At 38.0% G+C, this 17608-nt stretch overlaps 1 protein-coding gene across 3 annotated transcripts; it reads left to right on the plus strand.

Annotated features, from left to right (window-relative positions):
- Positions 1–336: 336 nt before the first annotated feature.
- On the plus strand, positions 337–16353 carry FDX1 (ferredoxin 1). Of its 3 annotated transcripts, XR_774670.1 has the most exons (5): positions 347–465; positions 5553–5677; positions 8490–8619; positions 13842–15754; positions 16177–16353. XR_774670.1 is itself a non-coding variant. In XM_010572608.1 (4 exons), the coding sequence occupies exons 1-4, from the start codon at positions 458–460 to the stop codon at positions 9089–9091; spliced, it is 315 nt and encodes a 104-aa protein (XP_010570910.1). In that variant the 5' UTR covers positions 337–457; the 3' UTR covers positions 9092–9128. The 3 variants fall into 3 exon arrangements, 2 of the variants coding, with proteins under 2 accessions (XP_010570910.1, XP_010570908.1); XM_010572608.1 differs by lacking the exons at positions 13842–15754; positions 16177–16353 and adding an exon at positions 9040–9128 and having other exon boundaries at positions 337–465; XM_010572606.1 differs by having other exon boundaries at positions 13842–16353.
- The last annotated feature ends 1255 nt before the right edge of the window (positions 16354–17608 follow it).

A 17608-nucleotide genomic window follows, 5' to 3' on the forward strand; every position in this document is an offset into this window, starting at 1 on the left:
CCTGCCACCAGCCTGCGCCCGGCGGGTCGGCCGGGGCCAGCTGCGTCCCGCGGGGCTGCGCCGGGGGCTGTAAGCTGAGGTGCCTGTGGGCCAGCCCGGGTTAGGCACCGCGCCGAGCCAGCGACGGGGTTAAGGCGCGGGGCCTGTGGGATCCGGCACCCCGTTGAAAGAGCCTATAATGTTGTGGAAGGCTAAACTAGGGTTCCTGATGTTCAAACTAGCTTTGTAAACGGTTGTGACCTTATCACTGTTGCTTTTCCACGCAGTGCAGCGCTTGCCTTCCTTTTTTTTTTTTTTTTGTGTGTGTGTGAAAGTCTGACTAGGCTCTTGGTATAAGTACAGCACATATCAGACAGAGCCCCGTACTGCAGACCTGAAGCTGCCTTTGGTATAGTTTTTCTTTACTGAAGAGCACTCGTGCATCTGAGTGTGCAGAACCCTTCCTCTCCTCACCAGTATGTATGAGTAGGTGTTTCAAAATGTGTTACATCTGAGACATTTAATATTCCACAGCCCACAACTACAGATTTGCATCTTAGTACATGTAGTCAAAGACTGTTTACGCATAGCCTTCTGGCTTGTAGCTTGTATATTCAAAGATAGGTCAGAGTCTACAGTTAACTTTCAGTATTTAAAATACAGAAGTTTTAAAAGCTTAATTCACTTGCTTGCCGGAGAAGTTTATTTGACTTAGAACAGGATATGCAATCAGCTGCCCAACGTCAGGGGCGTAGCCTAGCCTGTTTCCAGAGGGTTGGCTAGTGCCCTTGCCATCAAAGCTGTTTCAGTAGTTTGCCTTTAAACTCCCCTGTAGGTGCTCTTTTAGTTTGTTCCAGCAGATGATTTTAATATGGAGAGACGAACTAACTCTTTAGTCTAGGACTCCCCATATGAGATGGGTAAGTTGCTCATTTAGATCTCTTCTCTGAGTGAACCTGCTGAGTACCTTAAAAATAAGTCTCCACTGAGTGTGTGCCCTGGCGATCTGTTATTTTGAGGTCCCTGATTTGCAGTTATTAATTCAAAAAATCAAATGGTCTTTGTAAAGTATTGTCCAGTTTTTTAGTTATTAAAATCATTGAACAAGGTAAAAATGGAAGGAAAAAGAATACTAAAAAGGGAAAACATTTCCTTACCTAATAGTAATGTAAGGCCTGTAATCCCTCAGGTCTTTCACAAACAGACTGCGTACAGATTGGAATTTATTCACATTCATTGCGCAAGCATACCAGCAAAAAAGCTCATGCAAACAAGTATTTCACATGTATTGTTTTTATACTCCATGTTGTAACCTGACTGAGTGAGTGGGAAGAAAAAGAAAATCCTTATTTCTTTCCTATATTAGTGTTTTCTCCATTTATGTACCAGCTATTTTCTCTAGTCTTACCATTTCTGGACATCTTATTACTTGAGACCCAGGTCCTGAACTTCATATAAGTCAGCATTATTCCAGTAAAAAGATAACATCATTGTTTGTGTATGTAAAATTAGCTGTATTTGTATCTACAGGATGAAGACCTAGTTATATAAAATCATCAGCTGAGGTGATTCTTATGAGCGGAGGTTCCCAAGTGTTTCAATGAAGCATCAGGCATTATGTTTTCATTTCCATTTCATTCTTTTACTCCATTTTTATCCCTTATCCTTCCTTTTCATTTCATGTTGAACAGTAGTTATCTCAGAATTCTTTTATACCAATTTAGACAGCTGTACGATATTTTTTTGTGCACAACATAATTACTACATGTTTTAAAGATTAGTTCAGATTTATAACTTCTGTATTTTAGTTGAGGCCTGCATAATAGCTTCATTCATGAAACTATTCAGGCAGTTAGGTAGGGCTGTTAGATTTACCATTTAATAAAAGATCTGGAAATAGTAGAGTTGGGTCTCGCCATGTGCAACACCAGGCTACAGTTGTTATCTTTGTTTTGTTTGGAGGAGTGTAGGAGCTGATTCTTAACTTGCAAGCAGTAGCTGAAGATTCAAAAGCGTACTTTTAAGGGGAAAGAGGTGGCTGTCAGGATTCTTAGGTACTTACTCTTTCTTGCATGGGAGGGAAAATGAACAGCATTTACAGTTCTCTGGTGCTCTTCTGTGTATTTGCAGTATGCTTAATTTAGGGTATCCTAGTGAAACTTGATAACCAAGCTGATAGTACTGTGGTAACTATATGAAGAAATTAATTGTATTTTACATCTGGTGAAAAAGGTTCATCTGAGCATGAATTGGGATATTTAGGCTTTATGCAGATTACACAAAATGTGTTTTGTTCTTCCTGATAATCCTGAGGCTATTTATACTTGCATAGACCTGGCACATGTTTCATGTTAATTGCCTGTGACTAGTTCACAGTATGGTGGTGTTCAGTTGTTTTATTTTTCTTCACGCAAACAATGTCTGGGTAGACAAAAGCCATGTTTCTTAACATTTATAAAGCCTAAATATTGTTTCATGTAGGTATGATTATTATTATTTTTATAATGGTATCTCCCAGTCATTGAAAATATCTGTGCAGTATGTGTTTTGATGTCTGACTAGTGTGATTATTATGCACACAGACTTCTGAAAGTATTTTCACCACTCAGGCTCATGCACAATAAAGCCTCAGTGATTTTTTAAAATTAAACATTTTGGCTATATGAAGAGTGGTAAAGATGGCAATAGCAGAAAAACAGATTCTACTGGAAGACTTAAGAAGGCTGTCTCTAACTTTATTACAAATAAATAAGTTTTAGTTTCAGTTATCAACCAGGGTGGATTAGGTCCCATAGAAAAGATTAATTACTATGGCGATCTTTAACAGAATTCAGTGACTTAGTGGTGGTACTTTGGTTTGTCCCCTTGCTGCATGCTGTACCAGTTAGGCATGCACGGCCACAGTGCAGTTCCACAACTGGTGAAGCTAATGTAAGACTGTTACTACTGAAAAGGGGATCCCACTTCTGTTTCCTCATTTTTGTTCTGGGCAGTGGCATTTCTGTCAGTTTTGTTTGCTGGTTCAGCTGGGACTGCTTTGTTTTTATGGTTGATTTTCAGCCAGATTAGCAAAATGAGTTGACTTGCAGTAGTACTGGTGTAAGGATGATGGAAGGGTGATTTGGAGTGGGGATCACCCAAACACACGTTCTTATTAGAAAGAGATCGGTTTAAGATGGTGGTGAAGCTTAGATTGTGTTATTGCATTGTAAAGTTGCAGTAACACAATTGTTTTAAACTGATGTAAATTTCATTTAAGGGGCAGATCTGCTGGAGTACTGGTTCTGACATTCATATGGCCATTGAGCTGTGAAGGTTGGGTTTCAACCAGTTTTGTTTCCAGACCCAATTTACTGCATGACAGTGTGAGTGCTGGAGGTAGAACACACAAAGGAGGGAGGGCAGCAGCATTCTTCTTGTGGCACTGTGGTGTTATGCGAGGTTAAAGTGTAATTGCAGGTGAAGACAGTTTCAGGTGTGTTTTGAAAATTGGGAGGAAGATGACTTGTCTTTTACAAAAGTTCCTGTGATCTAATGGATGGCCAGATATCTTGCTGTTTCGTCCACGTTACTTGTGATCTCCTCATCCTATAATAGAGGAAAGGGTATGTTTTGGATAGTGAACAAATATTTACTACTTGTCATGTCTATACCTTGGGCAGATGATGCCCATAAATGCAAGTACATCTTGCATTGTGTCTCCTGTCAGGGTTGCATTTGTCATGTTGACAGAAATATTTCAGTAAATGAGAGTGTATTTTGGTGAGCTCTGGAAGGGCTTTTTGAAGCAGTTTAAAATTACACTGTCAGTGGTTTACTTTGGCTGTCAGAATGCGGATCTATACCTTTGCAGATGCAATCTAAACCCATCAGTCTTAAACTACCAGTGGAGGTGGTGAATTTTGTACTAGTAATCTAAGAAGTAGGTGCTTGTTTCCTTGGTTGTGCTGTGAGAGGTGTTGGCACAGCAGAGGAGCAAAAAGAAGAGCAGAGTGGTAACTTAAACTCCCACAGAACAGTTTACTGGAGGTGGTCCTTTGATATCATAGGTGACTGTACAACATTAATTACATTTTGTAAAGATATATCTTTAAGATTTCTGAATTTTATTATAGTTCGTGCTTCAGTTGCATTCTGCAGATCAGCAAGGTCAATCCTTCATTATTGATTATAATTTTGGAATTAATTTATAGTTAATAGTAGCTTGTGGCTGCCTTCCAGAGAATGGACTGAGGGATGATATGACAAGAATTGAACGCGACATCATAATGAATCATGGTGCGTACTGCTGCCAACAGAGCTTACAGTTGTGGCAAGTGTATTAAGTCTAGAGCAACAAACATTTGTTGTTTTTCAAAACAAGCTAGGACTCAGATTGCTAAAAACACATTTCCTTTTACAGCCAGTTCCAAAAATAATCTGTTCACTGATGTTTTAGTATGACCACTTTCAAATTTTTGCTTTAATATTCAGCTATACAGGTTAGAGTTTTCCAGGGGGTGACTTGATTTTCAAGCTTGTATTCTTTCCATAGGATAGACCACTCAAGGCTCACAGTTACTAAAAAGATTAAAGGTAATATTAAGCATGCTGTTCTTAAACATGGATTTCACATTGAAACATAAGATTTTTGCATTAGCTTTCCGCTGTTCTATTTATATCTCTCATCTCTTGGCAGGTTTCTTCACTGTCCGTCCAACAAGTTTTGCTTGTTTTGCTCACTGTAGGAAGGAAAATAGTCTGCTTAAAACCAGACAAACTGTATTTTATTTGTTAGTAGATTAAAAGCTTTCCTTTAATTTGCATGTGAAATAACATCATATTGGACACAAACCCCCTCTATTTTTTCCCATATTAAAAGCTTTAGTCTTAAGAAATTTTTATGGAGGCTGCAAAATAATTTTTTCTTAAATAAACATAATTGTCTGAAAAGCAAGGTAGGAAAATATAAAACCTTCTTTCTTTGAAGCCAGTGTCAAAACTTTGAACTTCACTAGAATTAATATTTACAAGGTGAAATCCTAGGAGAATCTGTGCTCAAAAAAGCAGAATGCTTTTGGAGTATTTCTATTTTGGGGAGGAGAGGAGAATTAAATTTTGGAACTAATAAAGTAAAATGTCTTAAACTCTAAGCAGAAATGGGAAAATTTAAAATTGGCCCTAAAAGATAATGATGAGAACAATTAAAATTTCATAAATCCAAAGCAAGAGTCTGCAGAAAGGTATGTAGCGAAGCATTTAAAATAAGCTCTTTTTTTTTGATAAAAATACAAATATTGTGCCTAAAATAAAATGGCTCTGACTCTCTTCGGTGAAAGGCAAAGCATCAGGATCCTATATAGCTTCTAGTGACAAAATACAAACCAAGGTTTTTTTCTTATTTTTCATGGCCTTTGTTCAATGTACAGCAGTAAATGCCTGTACCTGGTACAGCTTTTAAAACCCAGTAACTTAGGTTTCTGTGCTCTTAGAGTTGATACTGATTACTGGTTTAGTAGTGTTCAATCAATTTTAAAGATCTAAAAAAATCTAGAATTCTTTCTTTAATTCCATTATATACTTTTCTTTTTCAGCTCAGAAGATAAAATAACTGTTCATTTCATAAATCGTGATGGTGACAAACTAACAGCCAAAGGAAAACCTGGGGATTCACTGCTGGATGTTGTTGTTGATAATAATCTAGACATAGATGGTTTTGGTAAGTAGATTCACTGGATACTGTATTCAGTGTCTAGAAATTATGTTCTTTTACCAGTTTATTCATAAATATTTATAGAATCATAGAATCATTTAGGTTGGAAAAGACCCTTAAGATCATTGAGTCCAACTGTAAATGAATATTTATTTATTAATTTATTTGTAAAACCTAGCTGTACTCTATTTGGATTTTCTCCTCATTTTTTTTCCTGCAGGTGCATAAAAATTTGGGGTCAAGTTCTAAAAAAATGTTTGTTGTGAGCCTTCCTTGAATGTTAAAGGAGTGGAATGTGGACAGTGCTGTTAAGGTGGCATCTTTCAGATGCCACCTGCAGACTCTTCTGAGCTGAAAGGTTCTGGAGGCAAAACTGGTGTATTTCTAACAGAGTCTGGTTACTTCTGTATTGCCATACTGTCTCAATTTATTATCGGGCTTTTTGTGGCACAAATTGCTGTAGTATTTGACTGCTAAGTGAAAGAAATGATCAAATTCATGTCAGCAGGGAAGAGGAAAAAATTTGATTCTTATTGAAGGACTGGGGTGAAGTAGACGAATGTCCTAGTAAAATTCTAACTTGGTACAAGTTCTGTTTAAAGTCGGAATAGGAGGAAGTTACGACACCTCCCATTTCCTTCAAACTTTCGTACTTTCCGTAGTTAGTTAGTTCCAGTGAAGTTGTAGGATTCTGCCCATGCAAAGCAGTGGTATTTGGTAATGGCAATTAAATACCTCAGGATAGATATTTACATGAACATGAGCTTCATGAATTTAATAGTACAAACTAAAGCAGGAAGACTAAGTACAATTTGCATGAGTGAATGCATAGCATGGAGCAATTAGAGGAAAAAATTAGTAGGCTAGCGTAGCACAGTTTTGAAATCTGAGGTATGTTTTATTTAAGTGCAAATAAGTTTCACTCCTAGTAATAAAATTATTGCAAAGATTTTAAATCTCAGACTTACGTCTGAGAACAGTTATGTCTAGAGTTGCATACATCTGGGGAAGAAGAAATGTCTCTTAAAAATTGTAATGCTTTGGAATAACTAGCTTTATGTGTTGCTTATTAAATGTGTCTTACAGGCTTATGGCTACTCTTCTTGTAGTCTACAGTAAATGTTCTCTCAGTTTGTGTAAATAGCAGCCATGTTAAAGCATTATGGTAAAGTGGAAAAAAGATAATGCTGTCAATAAACAGAAGCCAAACTGAAATTTGGAGTTACTGTAACAATTGTTAATTATAACATGTGCTAGTCCCATTTAAATAATCATTTGCTAATGAAACGTCATACTAGGGCAGAGAAATAATGCAGTATAAATAATGTAAAAATGTATGTTCTGCTTTTAGAAAAAAGTACTGGGGGGGGGGGAAGTAAAATGTAAACCTTACCTGTTTACTCCTATCACTAGGGGGCATCCCATGTGCAGTAATAATAGAAATATCATTGTATAAAGACTTAGAAAACTGTTGAATGATTCAGCTGCACTCAATCTGTTTGCTACTGCTAGCTTTACAGTTGCAGAAAGACCTTCCACTGTTCAAATGGACTGGCCAGTGTTCTTTCTTCCCCCACGCCCTTCTCCCCTCACCTCCCCCAACATTAAAATGCTTAAACTGCTGATACAACAAATTTTACGTTATTTGGCACTTTAAATAAACTGTACTTTTTCACATGCATTTGTATGTACTTGAAGATGTGATTTATTTTAAAAAATCAAGTCTTCTAGTACAGTGTCATACTCACTTTGAATATATGCTGTTGATACCATTACTACATGTAACAGCACAGTGCTTTCTGTATGGTTCTTATGATCTGATGATGAATCCCACTGTTTCTTTCCATAGCAGTGGAGCCTTTCTTCCCTTTGTTTCCATATGAGTACAAAGGTGATGTTGTCACAATACTCTTGTTTCTGCTTTCCCTGGAAATGAGTAAATAAATGAAACTTAGCTAATGCTTCTATCAATTTAAATCAGTGGTGGGGGTTTGTGTGCCTCAACCCCAATTTCTGCACAAGTATGAAGAGTTCAACTTTCTCCTCCTCCTGAAGTTGCATGTTTCTTCTTCAACAAAGTGGAGAATTTGGTGTCAGCCCTGTACAGTGGCAGAGACAAATTTGTTAGTGTTCAAACTTCTGCTGTTCTGTGATGACCTAGCAGGTGGATGTAGTTGATGCTTGCTCTGTTGAACCCTAGCAAATTATTAGATCCTTGGCTTGGGCTAAATTGCCTAGTAATATGTTGTATTCTTTTAACACAGAAAACCATCTCTCTAGCCTGACTACCTTTGTTGCTGTGAATTAGTGTTCTGTTGAGTGAGAAGAAATACCAAGTATAAAATCCCTCCTTCATGTATTTCTGAGGAATTTTTTGTATAGCAGGTGTCTTCTGTTGAACTTCTTGAAGAAGCCTTCTCAAAACCATGGGAAAGAGAGGGATAGAAGGATCAGCCTTGGAAATAAATTAAGTAGTGTTGATTGACAGCATTGTCTACTTTTGCATTCTTATAACAGAAACCTTTTATTTCTTTAAATGGTGGAAAGGGAATTAATTAGTTAAGTATTTTAACTAATTACACGATTCAAGTAAATCTTAATCTTGTAGGAACTGTAGAAGTGCTATTGACAGTTGAATGCAGAGTAGATATGTGAACATGGGAATATTTGAAGCATCAATTTTACTAATCAATAGAGATACTTCTTGTATGAGACAAACATATATGAAGGATTTCTTGTGAAATTCTGCTGTAATTCTGTTGTAATTTGAAACTTGGATTTTCTGTTATCTTGGGTTTTTATTTTTTTTTCCCTTTAGGTGCATGTGAAGGAACGCTAGCCTGTTCAACTTGTCATTTAATCTTCGAAGACCACATATTTGAGAAACTAGATGCAATTACTGATGAAGAGATGGACATGTTGGACCTGGCATATGGCCTCACAGAAACGTAAGGCAACATAATACTTCACTACATCAAAGAATGGAAGGAAGGGTTTGCAGATGGGGCAGTCCAGTATTCTTAGAATGCCTTAATCAGCTTTTAATGAATAGCTGGATTCTGTTACAGAAATGGGACTGCCAAGTTTAAATATTGTTTATCTGAATTCATATTAAAAAGATGTCAGTATTGTTTTTGTAACTGAAGAGTGGTAGTTGTCAGTACTTGTTCTTCAGAGGTGTCTGATGCAGAAGTGTCAGATATTGAAGTATGACCAAAAACCCAGTTCCTTCAACAAGAACTGCCACTGCTGTCGTGTGTGAATTTTCTAGTTCTTGTTTCCCTTCCCTTCTGTTTTGTCTCCATTAGTCTGTAGCTAGTTAATGTATTTAATAAATGTGTTTACGTTAGTATTTTAGTTTTGGTCAGATCTTCTTTTCACAGAGTCACAGAAGGGTTGAGGTTGGAGGGGACCTCTTGAGGTCATCTGGTCCAACCCCCTGCTGAAGCAGGGCCACCTAGAGCCGATGCCCAGGACCATGTCCAGAATGCTTTTGAATCTCCAAGGATGGAGACTCTACAACCTCTCTGGTATTTATGTACATTGATAAGATCCTCCCCCCCAAGCCTTCTCTAGGATAAACAGTGTCCCACATGGCAGTCTCCCCACTTGTCGTGCTTTGACTCATGTCAGAGTGCTCTTGATGCACAGAAGCTAGATTCCCTTTTGGGTGAAACTAATCCTAAAGTGTGGTCTAACTGCTAATGGGCATTTCCGTGCATAGGATTAGACTAGTGGTAGTCTAAAGTAACCCTCTGTTCTACATCTCCTCCACCATCACATGCCTTGTAATTAGGGTGTGACATTCTCATCACAGACCCATTCCTAGTGGGTTGCACTACTTGCTGGTGTACATTTAGCCTATATCATAGAACGTATCCATGTGAATGGTAGGCAGTTATGCCTTACAGGGTTTCATAAGCCCTTTCCTTCATGCTTCAGTGGAACTGCTTGTTGAAGTTTTTGAGAATCTCTCCAATGTCAGAGGGCTTTATACCTGGCCTGTATAGCATAGCGTTTTTTACGTCTCTGCAAAGAAGTACTCTGAATTAACTCGTTTATCTCCTTATACCAGTAATCGAATCCTGTACTAATTGTTTCTACATGAGATTATACTTCTTCTCACTTCAGCCAAATCTTAACTTTTCTGGGAGGCTGTGAAGGCAAAGAAGTCAAGCTATGCAAAACTTGTTTCAGTTCCTTTTGTTTTATCCTTTTTCCTGTCTGCCAAAAAACATTTTCAATTTTGAAAAAATCATAAGCCTATTAAGTGCAAATTTACTTCACTCTCACTATCTACCATAATTCTCATAAGAGTAACTTTTAGGCTCTGGGCCAAACCAATTCCTAAATAGCTCTGGAGGCCAATGATCTAATAAAAAACCTTTTTCTTTGGTGATCTTTAAAGGTTTAATGCAAGGAGTTTTTACTGAAGAACTGAAAAACAGTAGAAAGCCAGAGCACTCTGTTTAAATATTTCTGTTTTCTCTCAAGGTTCCTCAGGCCAAATTAAGTTTTAGACCCTCTGAAGGCTCTTGTTTCTTCTATCAGGTTTTCGTAATATCATGTGTTCTTCTTATGGCCAGGGATCTTGCATGTGTGTGGGAGGCTGACTTTTCTGGAAGACAGAGCTTTAAGTGACCGATATTTGCTATAGGTTACCTGGTCTCCTGTGTTGATATAAACTTGTGTAATGGAGACGTACTGCTATGCTCTGTCATAAGTATAAGGATAAAAGCTTTTTCTTGTCAGTGACTCTCTGTATTTGGGAAAGTTTCAGCTAGCAGCTGCCATGAAAGCTCATGTTTTTTAAAAGGAGGGACTAATTAGGTTAAAACAAAATTGTTTTAACTGCAGAACAGTAGAGATTATTAAAAGTAGTAAGATAGGGGGGATGCAAACGCTGGCAAGTTAAGTGTTTAAAAAGAATACTGAAGAAAAAAATAAGCTGAGAAACAGCTTGCTAAAAAGTAGAAAAATATTTTTTTTCTAACCTATCAGAAGCAGGAAAGTTGTCTGCATGAAGAGCCAGTGGGTGATGTAGAAGGTGCACTTAAAATATAAAAAGATAACATAAAAGCAAAGTTTCTTTTGCATTGTTATCTCTGGAGATGTTATGGGATATCCATGCACTGGAAGGTTTCTTTGCAGAGGTCTTCCTGCAGTATCTGTCTCAAACTGATGTGTCCATAGAAGTACTATTACAGCAAATAAGTAAAATGAGGAGTAACAAACGATAATGACTAGGTAGCATTCACCCAGGCATTCCACAGGAGTTCAGTATGACATTTCTGAACTACTGTCTGTAAGGCTTAGTTAGTTGGGTTAAAACTGATTCCACATCAAAGGAATGGAAGGTAGCAACAACTTTTAAAATGAGATTATTGGAACTGGAGAACAATGAGTCTGATTCCATACTGGACGCATTAATCGTGTGTATGGGCTGTTGCTTTTTTATAGTTTCTACTACATGATGGTAAGGAAAGAATTCAGCAGAGCTTTTGTAGAGGGATGTAATAGATACGGGAGCTCTTCTGATGAGTCACTGAGCATGATCTTACAGTTCATGTAGTTTACTTAGGTTCAGAAATCCTTTACTAAGTTTTGAGTTGCAGTGGGTTAAGAGCAAAGGCCCTGTAAAGGATCGGTAATTGGTTAAAGAAACCGCACATTTGTTTTTTAACAGGGTAGAAGTATTTGGCTGTCTGGTAAGTGTATGTGATTAACAGTGTGATCTAAAAGTGATCAGTGCTAGGTTTTATGTAGCGAGCGTATTTGTGAAAGACTTGGGAAAAGAAAATGAAGAGTAAGGTTTGTGTATACTGCTATGTTATTCAGTGTGTGTCATGGTTTAACCCGGCAGGCAGCTAAACACCACACAGCTGTTTGCTTACTTCCCCCCCTGAAGTGGGGTGGGGGAGAGAATCAGAAGGGGAAAAAAAAGCAAAATTCATGGGTTGAGATAAAGACAATTTAATAGAACAGAAAAGGAAAGGAAAATAATGATAAAAGAATTAGAATATACAAAACAAGTTATGTGCAATGCAATTGCTCACCACCTGCACACCAATGCCCAGCCAGTTCCCAAGCAGTGACACCCAGCCAGCTTTCCCCCCAGTTTACGTGCTGGGCATGACATCACATGGTATGGAATATTCCTTTGGCCAGTTTGGGTCAGCTGTCCTGGTTGTGTCTCCTCCCAGCTTCTTGTACCCCCCCCAGTCTACTTGCTGGTGGGGTGGTGTGAGAAGCTGAAAAACCTTGACTTATAGTTGTTGCGAGCGGTGTTTACACTAAAACATCAGCGTGTTATCAACATTTATTCTCATCCTAAATACAAAACACAGTGCTATACCAACTACTACAAAGAAAATTAACTCTATCCCAGCTGAAACCAGGACAGTGGGGTAAAATCGAAAACTGTCAGTGAAGACATGCACAAAGATTTTGTGCTATTGAGCAATAGGAAATGAAGTTTGGTGTTAAAAGGTGCAGATAAATGCATATGGAGAGGTGGGTAGAACAGTGGTAACTTTGCATACTAGAAATAGTCTGTCAGCTAGGTAGTATCTTTCCAGCAATGTCAGCTTAAGGTTTGGTGTAAACAAAAAAAAACCCCAAACAAACAAAAAACACACACAAAAAAAAACCAAAACAAAAACAACAAAAAACCCCCAACTCAAAAAGGTAAATGGAACATTGGCAATATTAGGTAGAAACAGGTGGAAAACGAGAAAATACCATTACATGACAAAAGGGGATTCACTATATCTTTATATTTGTGCAACTCCAACTTCCTCTTTTGTTGTTTTTTCCCTTTTGTTAAGGTAGTAGAATGAGAGGAAATAAAGGGAAGACCTATGGAAGTGGTTAAAGGGGGAATGGCTTTCATGCAGGGATTGACTAAATCATCTGTTTTGGGTGTCCAAGGCTCTTCAGCTTCAAGAGGTGGGGGAATCTAGTTAAATATCTGTAAAACTGTAAATGCCGTGGAAGAATTTGAATAGGAGAAGGTAGTTTGTTTCTCACAGTGTTATTTAGCGCTGCCTAGGTTTTTTTGTACTGCTGTGTAGCAGGCTCAAAACAAAGGGCAGTGCTATTTCACATGAAGTGAATCCATTGCCACACTACAGAGTACGTATGCAGTTAGCATTGGTCTTTAATGAAAAACAGACACTTCAGTAAAATTAAGCCTTATGGGCAATGCTCATACATATAAATATCAGAAATCACATCTCTAATAGATTTCATTTCTAAAGCTATTCTTATGGATGCATATTCATGAGATTAAATCTTCTGGTAACGTATGTATTTATACATACATTCCGGTAATTTGAAGTTGATGTATATAGTCATTTACATAGAAGTATTACGTCCAAGTATAGTACTGAATTGGGAGCTTTAGCAACAGTTGATCACTACATGTTTGAAAGAGCTCTGTATAGATATTAATATAGTACCATTTTTTATAATATCTCTGTCTATGTTCCTATACTGATTAAATTATTCAACTGGTGCTACAGAACATTGCCCATCCTTGCTGATGTTTAAGTATTCTATACTTAAGTACCACAGCATGGACACTGAATTAAAGATATCCCAGCAGTAAAAGTGGCTTGTGATATCTGCAGAATTTTGTTGTAGTATTACATATTTTGATTTTAATTGCTCACATACAGCATTTTTTCATGCTGAACGATAGGTAGAAAAATGAAGGATTGCATCTCCTCAGGTGCCATGAGTATCTTATCCTTCTCCTTCCTATGTTTCTTGTCTTTTCACTCTTACCTTTCTGGCTTAATGACCCAATCTTGAGTTGTTTATTATGAAAACAAGTGTCATTCCCTGCACTTGACTGAACTATTAGTGACCCATTGAAAATGGAAGGGTCACCCTTGTTATATGTTGTCTCAGCAAGTAGGAGGTACTTGCTGTACAACTTTCCAATGTACTGAACTCTGTTACTTAATGTAAATCATGATTATTGCCATGTATATCTTTGCATTGATGTGTGCAGTTCACTATGGGTCTTGATTAAGAGCAGGCACAAGAGTGGCTGGTTCTAGATCATAATGTGTTTGGGATGGCTGAACGTTGGAGGCATAAGGGGGTAGATGCTGTTGGATATATGATTGGCTAGAACTAATGACAATGTCCTATTTCCCTACAGATCGCGTTTAGGCTGCCAAATCTGCTTGAAGAAATCGATGGATGATATGACTGTTCGAGTACCAGAAGCTGTTACCGATGCTAGACAATCAGTAGATATGAGTAAAAACTCCTAAAAGAAAGTATCTTAGGGGTTTTACAGAAGCTTAACTATTTTTATAACTTATTTTTAAATGTGTAATTAAATATGGAAACTTACATAATTGTGAGTTATTTTATATGACTATCAATATTAGACTAATGCTATTTTAATTTTCTTTATAGAACCTCCTATATTTTTACGCTTAAAATGCAATAATACTTCTTATAAGTGATCATTGGATTATAAATGTTAGCAAGTGTATTACAGATTTCATATGACATTTTTCTGCCAAAACCTCTAATGATGTTTGAGAACGGGATCATGTCTACAAGACTTCTTCTGAAAACCCCTGGCGTTTCTAGGTTTCAGACCTGGATATGCAAGAGAACAAAATTTGTAAGACTGCATGGGGTCTCTTTAAAGTGTTGCCATTAAAGATGGTGTGCTCAGAGCTAATTCACGTTCTCAGTATATATGATACTTCCTCAGCAAATAGTGGATTTTCAGGGTACGGATTTTCCAAACTTTGGAATCTTAATGAAATGTGGCAAATAGTCTTGCAAAAGTACTGTTAAAACCATGAGATCTAGGGGCCAATACAGAATGTTGGCACCTGCAGTTTAATTGCTGCAGTGCATCTCTGTTGCCCAAATCAGAAGTCAATAAACCTCAACTGTATTTATGTTTGGCTACAGCACAAATACAGGGATACACATGACTTAGGAGAGTAAAGCCTTGGAGCTGTCTAATGGGAGAGCATAACCACTGGAGGTAACAGTAAATTCTTGCTGTTCTCTGGAGATGGCTGAGTTGGGATTGAAGATGGCAATCTTTGTCAACATAAGATTTGTTCTGAAATCTTTAGCCCTTTTTCAGTTTTGAGCTTGTTCAGGAGGCAGTCTGATGTTAGCTAGGGCATTCAGCTTAAAGAGATTCCTAGATTCTGGGCCTTGCTCTCAGGACCATTTCAATAATGGTTGATGTGAAATGACCAAGTATATTTATTCCATAAAGATGGACTAGCTTCCCCAGAAGGGGTAGGGAGACCCCCATGGTGGGATAGTGTGTGGACCGATGATGAAGAGCTTTCAGTTGGATTTTGGTTTAGTCTTTCTAAAGTAGACCAAAATAAAATAATGTCTTTAAGACTCTACTATTCTCTCCAGTTTTTGTTGCCTAAATATTTAAATGAAATGGCTGTCACCAACAGAGTAGTTGTTACCCTTTTAAGGTTATTTTAATATTTTGGGTGTATTTATATAAAAAATATGTTTATTTACATTTGAATGATCTAATGCATTCATTAATGCCTTATTTGAACTGGTAACAATGACATCTAGACATCTTTTCTTGTATTAATTGTATTTATGGGAGAGAGGAAAAAAATATTATTTTTCCAGTGTCGAATATTGGGAATATTTTCAGCTTCATAAAGAGGAAAAAAAAAGGAGTTCCTTTGTTATAAAAAAATATTTTCTAGAACTGTACTGAAAATAGATATAGTTCAGATTCTTTGATTTCCTCTCTGAGTAGCTATTACTTTGTTTCCTGGTGTTCCCTTTGGACTTTCCCCTAAACCAAGATATGCTTAATGTGCTCTGCTCAGAACTTAAGCATATAGGGTTTTCAGAATACACTTCCTATCTTATCTAATTCAAGATACTACTTCAGAGTTGAAATTTCCTGGCTTTTTGAAAGACACAGAGAATGAGGTCAGGGAGGAGGATGGAAATAAATTGAAGAAATGTTCTGAAGATACTGCTGTCTTCCTCTTCAACTGCTGTGACTCTAACCATAATTTAGAGGTTACCCTCCCACAGTCGGGCACTAAGGTAAATCAGTTCTCACTTTGTATTGCCTTTGTCCTGAGTTCATTTATATGCAGTAATTATTACTAAATTTTGAACATTTTTTTTTTTTTAAATGTGAGACATGGCTCTTTAGCTTCCAAGAGAGGGAACTCAGGTCGTAACCAGATGTACTGTGCATTCTTACATCGGAAAGAAATCTGATGTTTCGGTATAGCTGTGGGGTTTAGGGGCAGATGTTGGTGTTTGGGTTTGGAGGTTTTCTTGGGTTTTGTTTTGGGTTTGTTTTCTTTTTTTCTTTCCTTTTTTTTACGACCAGCAGCAGGCACTTCTCCATGTGGGAATCTTGAAGCGCTTAACACTGTGTTAAACAAATGTGAAACAGCTCTCATGCGACAGTTTCCTTCCTAACCCAAGGTTGTTTCGTTGTGTGTTTCCTGTGACAGCTTCTCATAACAAAGACTTTGACTCTCCTATAGTGTGCCTGTGGAAGGAATTTAGCACAGCAAGGCAAAAAAGGACACTTGAAAGTTCTTTTTGAATTCTAGAGGTATCCCATATTGCATGCAAATGGAAATCTCGGAAGGCAAAGGAACTGACATGTAATCCCCAAAATGCACAGCTCAGAGATACTTGTTTCCTTATTGTCAAAATGATTTGCAAATAAATCTTATTTTATACCACTTTCTGATACACCTTGTTTGTATTGATTTTTCTTCCCTTTTTCTCCAAGCCTTTGAATGCATTTCTGGATGTAAAATGGAACTTAACAGTTAATGATGCACATTCAAGTGTAAGTATGAATTATTGTGCAATGACACACAAAGCATCAAAACTAGTTAAATATTTATTTACTTCCTTGTCCAAATAAAGTTTACAGGTAACTTGCTTTCTAAAAGCATTTCCGTTCTCTGTAAAAACATGAAATCGGTGGGTCTCTTCTGTCTCTCTCTCCCCTCAAAAATGAGGAGAAACTCAGAACTGACTGTTCATTTGCTCTAAACTTTGCTTTACAACACATGCTTGCAGTCTGGGGAGGAAATAGACCTTTAGTTCACAAGCATTGGGGGGTGGGGGGCACTGCCTTCTGATTCATGGGGGTAAAAAGCTCCCTTGGATTTGCTTGGTTTTGTGAGGAAGCCAGTCCAAAAACACCCTCTGGCAAAAGGAAAGGTCTTGTAGTCCCCTCTGCCTTTCTGAGGGGGGGGGGGAAGTGTGTCTGTGGCTCTAGGTCATGTCCCTTACCCTCCACCCCCTTAAACCCCAGTCAAGTTTGGTGTCTTACTGGCTTCTGTTCTGGGCAGGAGCCAGTAGTCCCTGTCCCCATCCCCATTTCTGTGGCATTTTGTGTGTGTATGTTTGTGTGATGTCTGAAGGGGAAAGAAGGAGGTGCCCTGCACTCCCATGTCACTAGATCTTGTTCTGCTGGGGGAAGTTTCCACCATCTGGACTGCAAGCCATCACAGGGGAGAGGAGAAGGCAAGTTCTCCAGGCAGTTTGTTACTTCTTGGACAGAAATCTCCTAAATCTGAAGTTCACCATTTTTGGCTACAGGGCTCCAAAAGATTGAAGGCAGCTGTATCCAAACTGAATTCACATCCCAGTTGGAGGCAAGTTGAAAAGGCCATGTCCAAAAAAGCTGCAGTGAAAATGGCAGTGCTTCCCTCACTCACAGGTCCGGGCTAGGACATGGGGAAGACTCCCTACAGCCTGACTGTTTTGCCCTCACAGAGGACAATGTGGTATACAAAGACAGGGTAGACAAAAGGAAAATGCTGATTCCTTGGAAGGAAAAAGGAGAAATAAATCTTTAAAGGAGAAGAGTTGGAACTCGGTTCCAACTGAGTTCTGAGGTATCAAATAGAAAATGTTGGGAAG

Source organism: Haliaeetus leucocephalus, unplaced genomic scaffold (assembly GCF_000737465.1).
Source record: "Haliaeetus leucocephalus isolate CR32 unplaced genomic scaffold, Haliaeetus_leucocephalus-4.0 Scaffold351, whole genome shotgun sequence".
Taxonomy (NCBI): domain Eukaryota; kingdom Metazoa; phylum Chordata; class Aves; order Accipitriformes; family Accipitridae; genus Haliaeetus; species Haliaeetus leucocephalus.

What these genes read in the sequence shown, in the direction of transcription:
- FDX1 (XM_010572606.1), top strand. An exon ending in TCTAGACATAGATGGTTTTG is followed by an intron (nt 5,678 to 8,489) that starts GTAAGTAGATTC and finishes TTTTCCCTTTAG; the next exon opens with GTGCATGTGAAGGAACGCTA. An exon ending in GCATATGGCCTCACAGAAAC is followed by an intron (nt 8,620 to 13,841) that starts GTAAGGCAACAT and finishes ATTTCCCTACAG; the next exon opens with ATCGCGTTTAGGCTGCCAAA.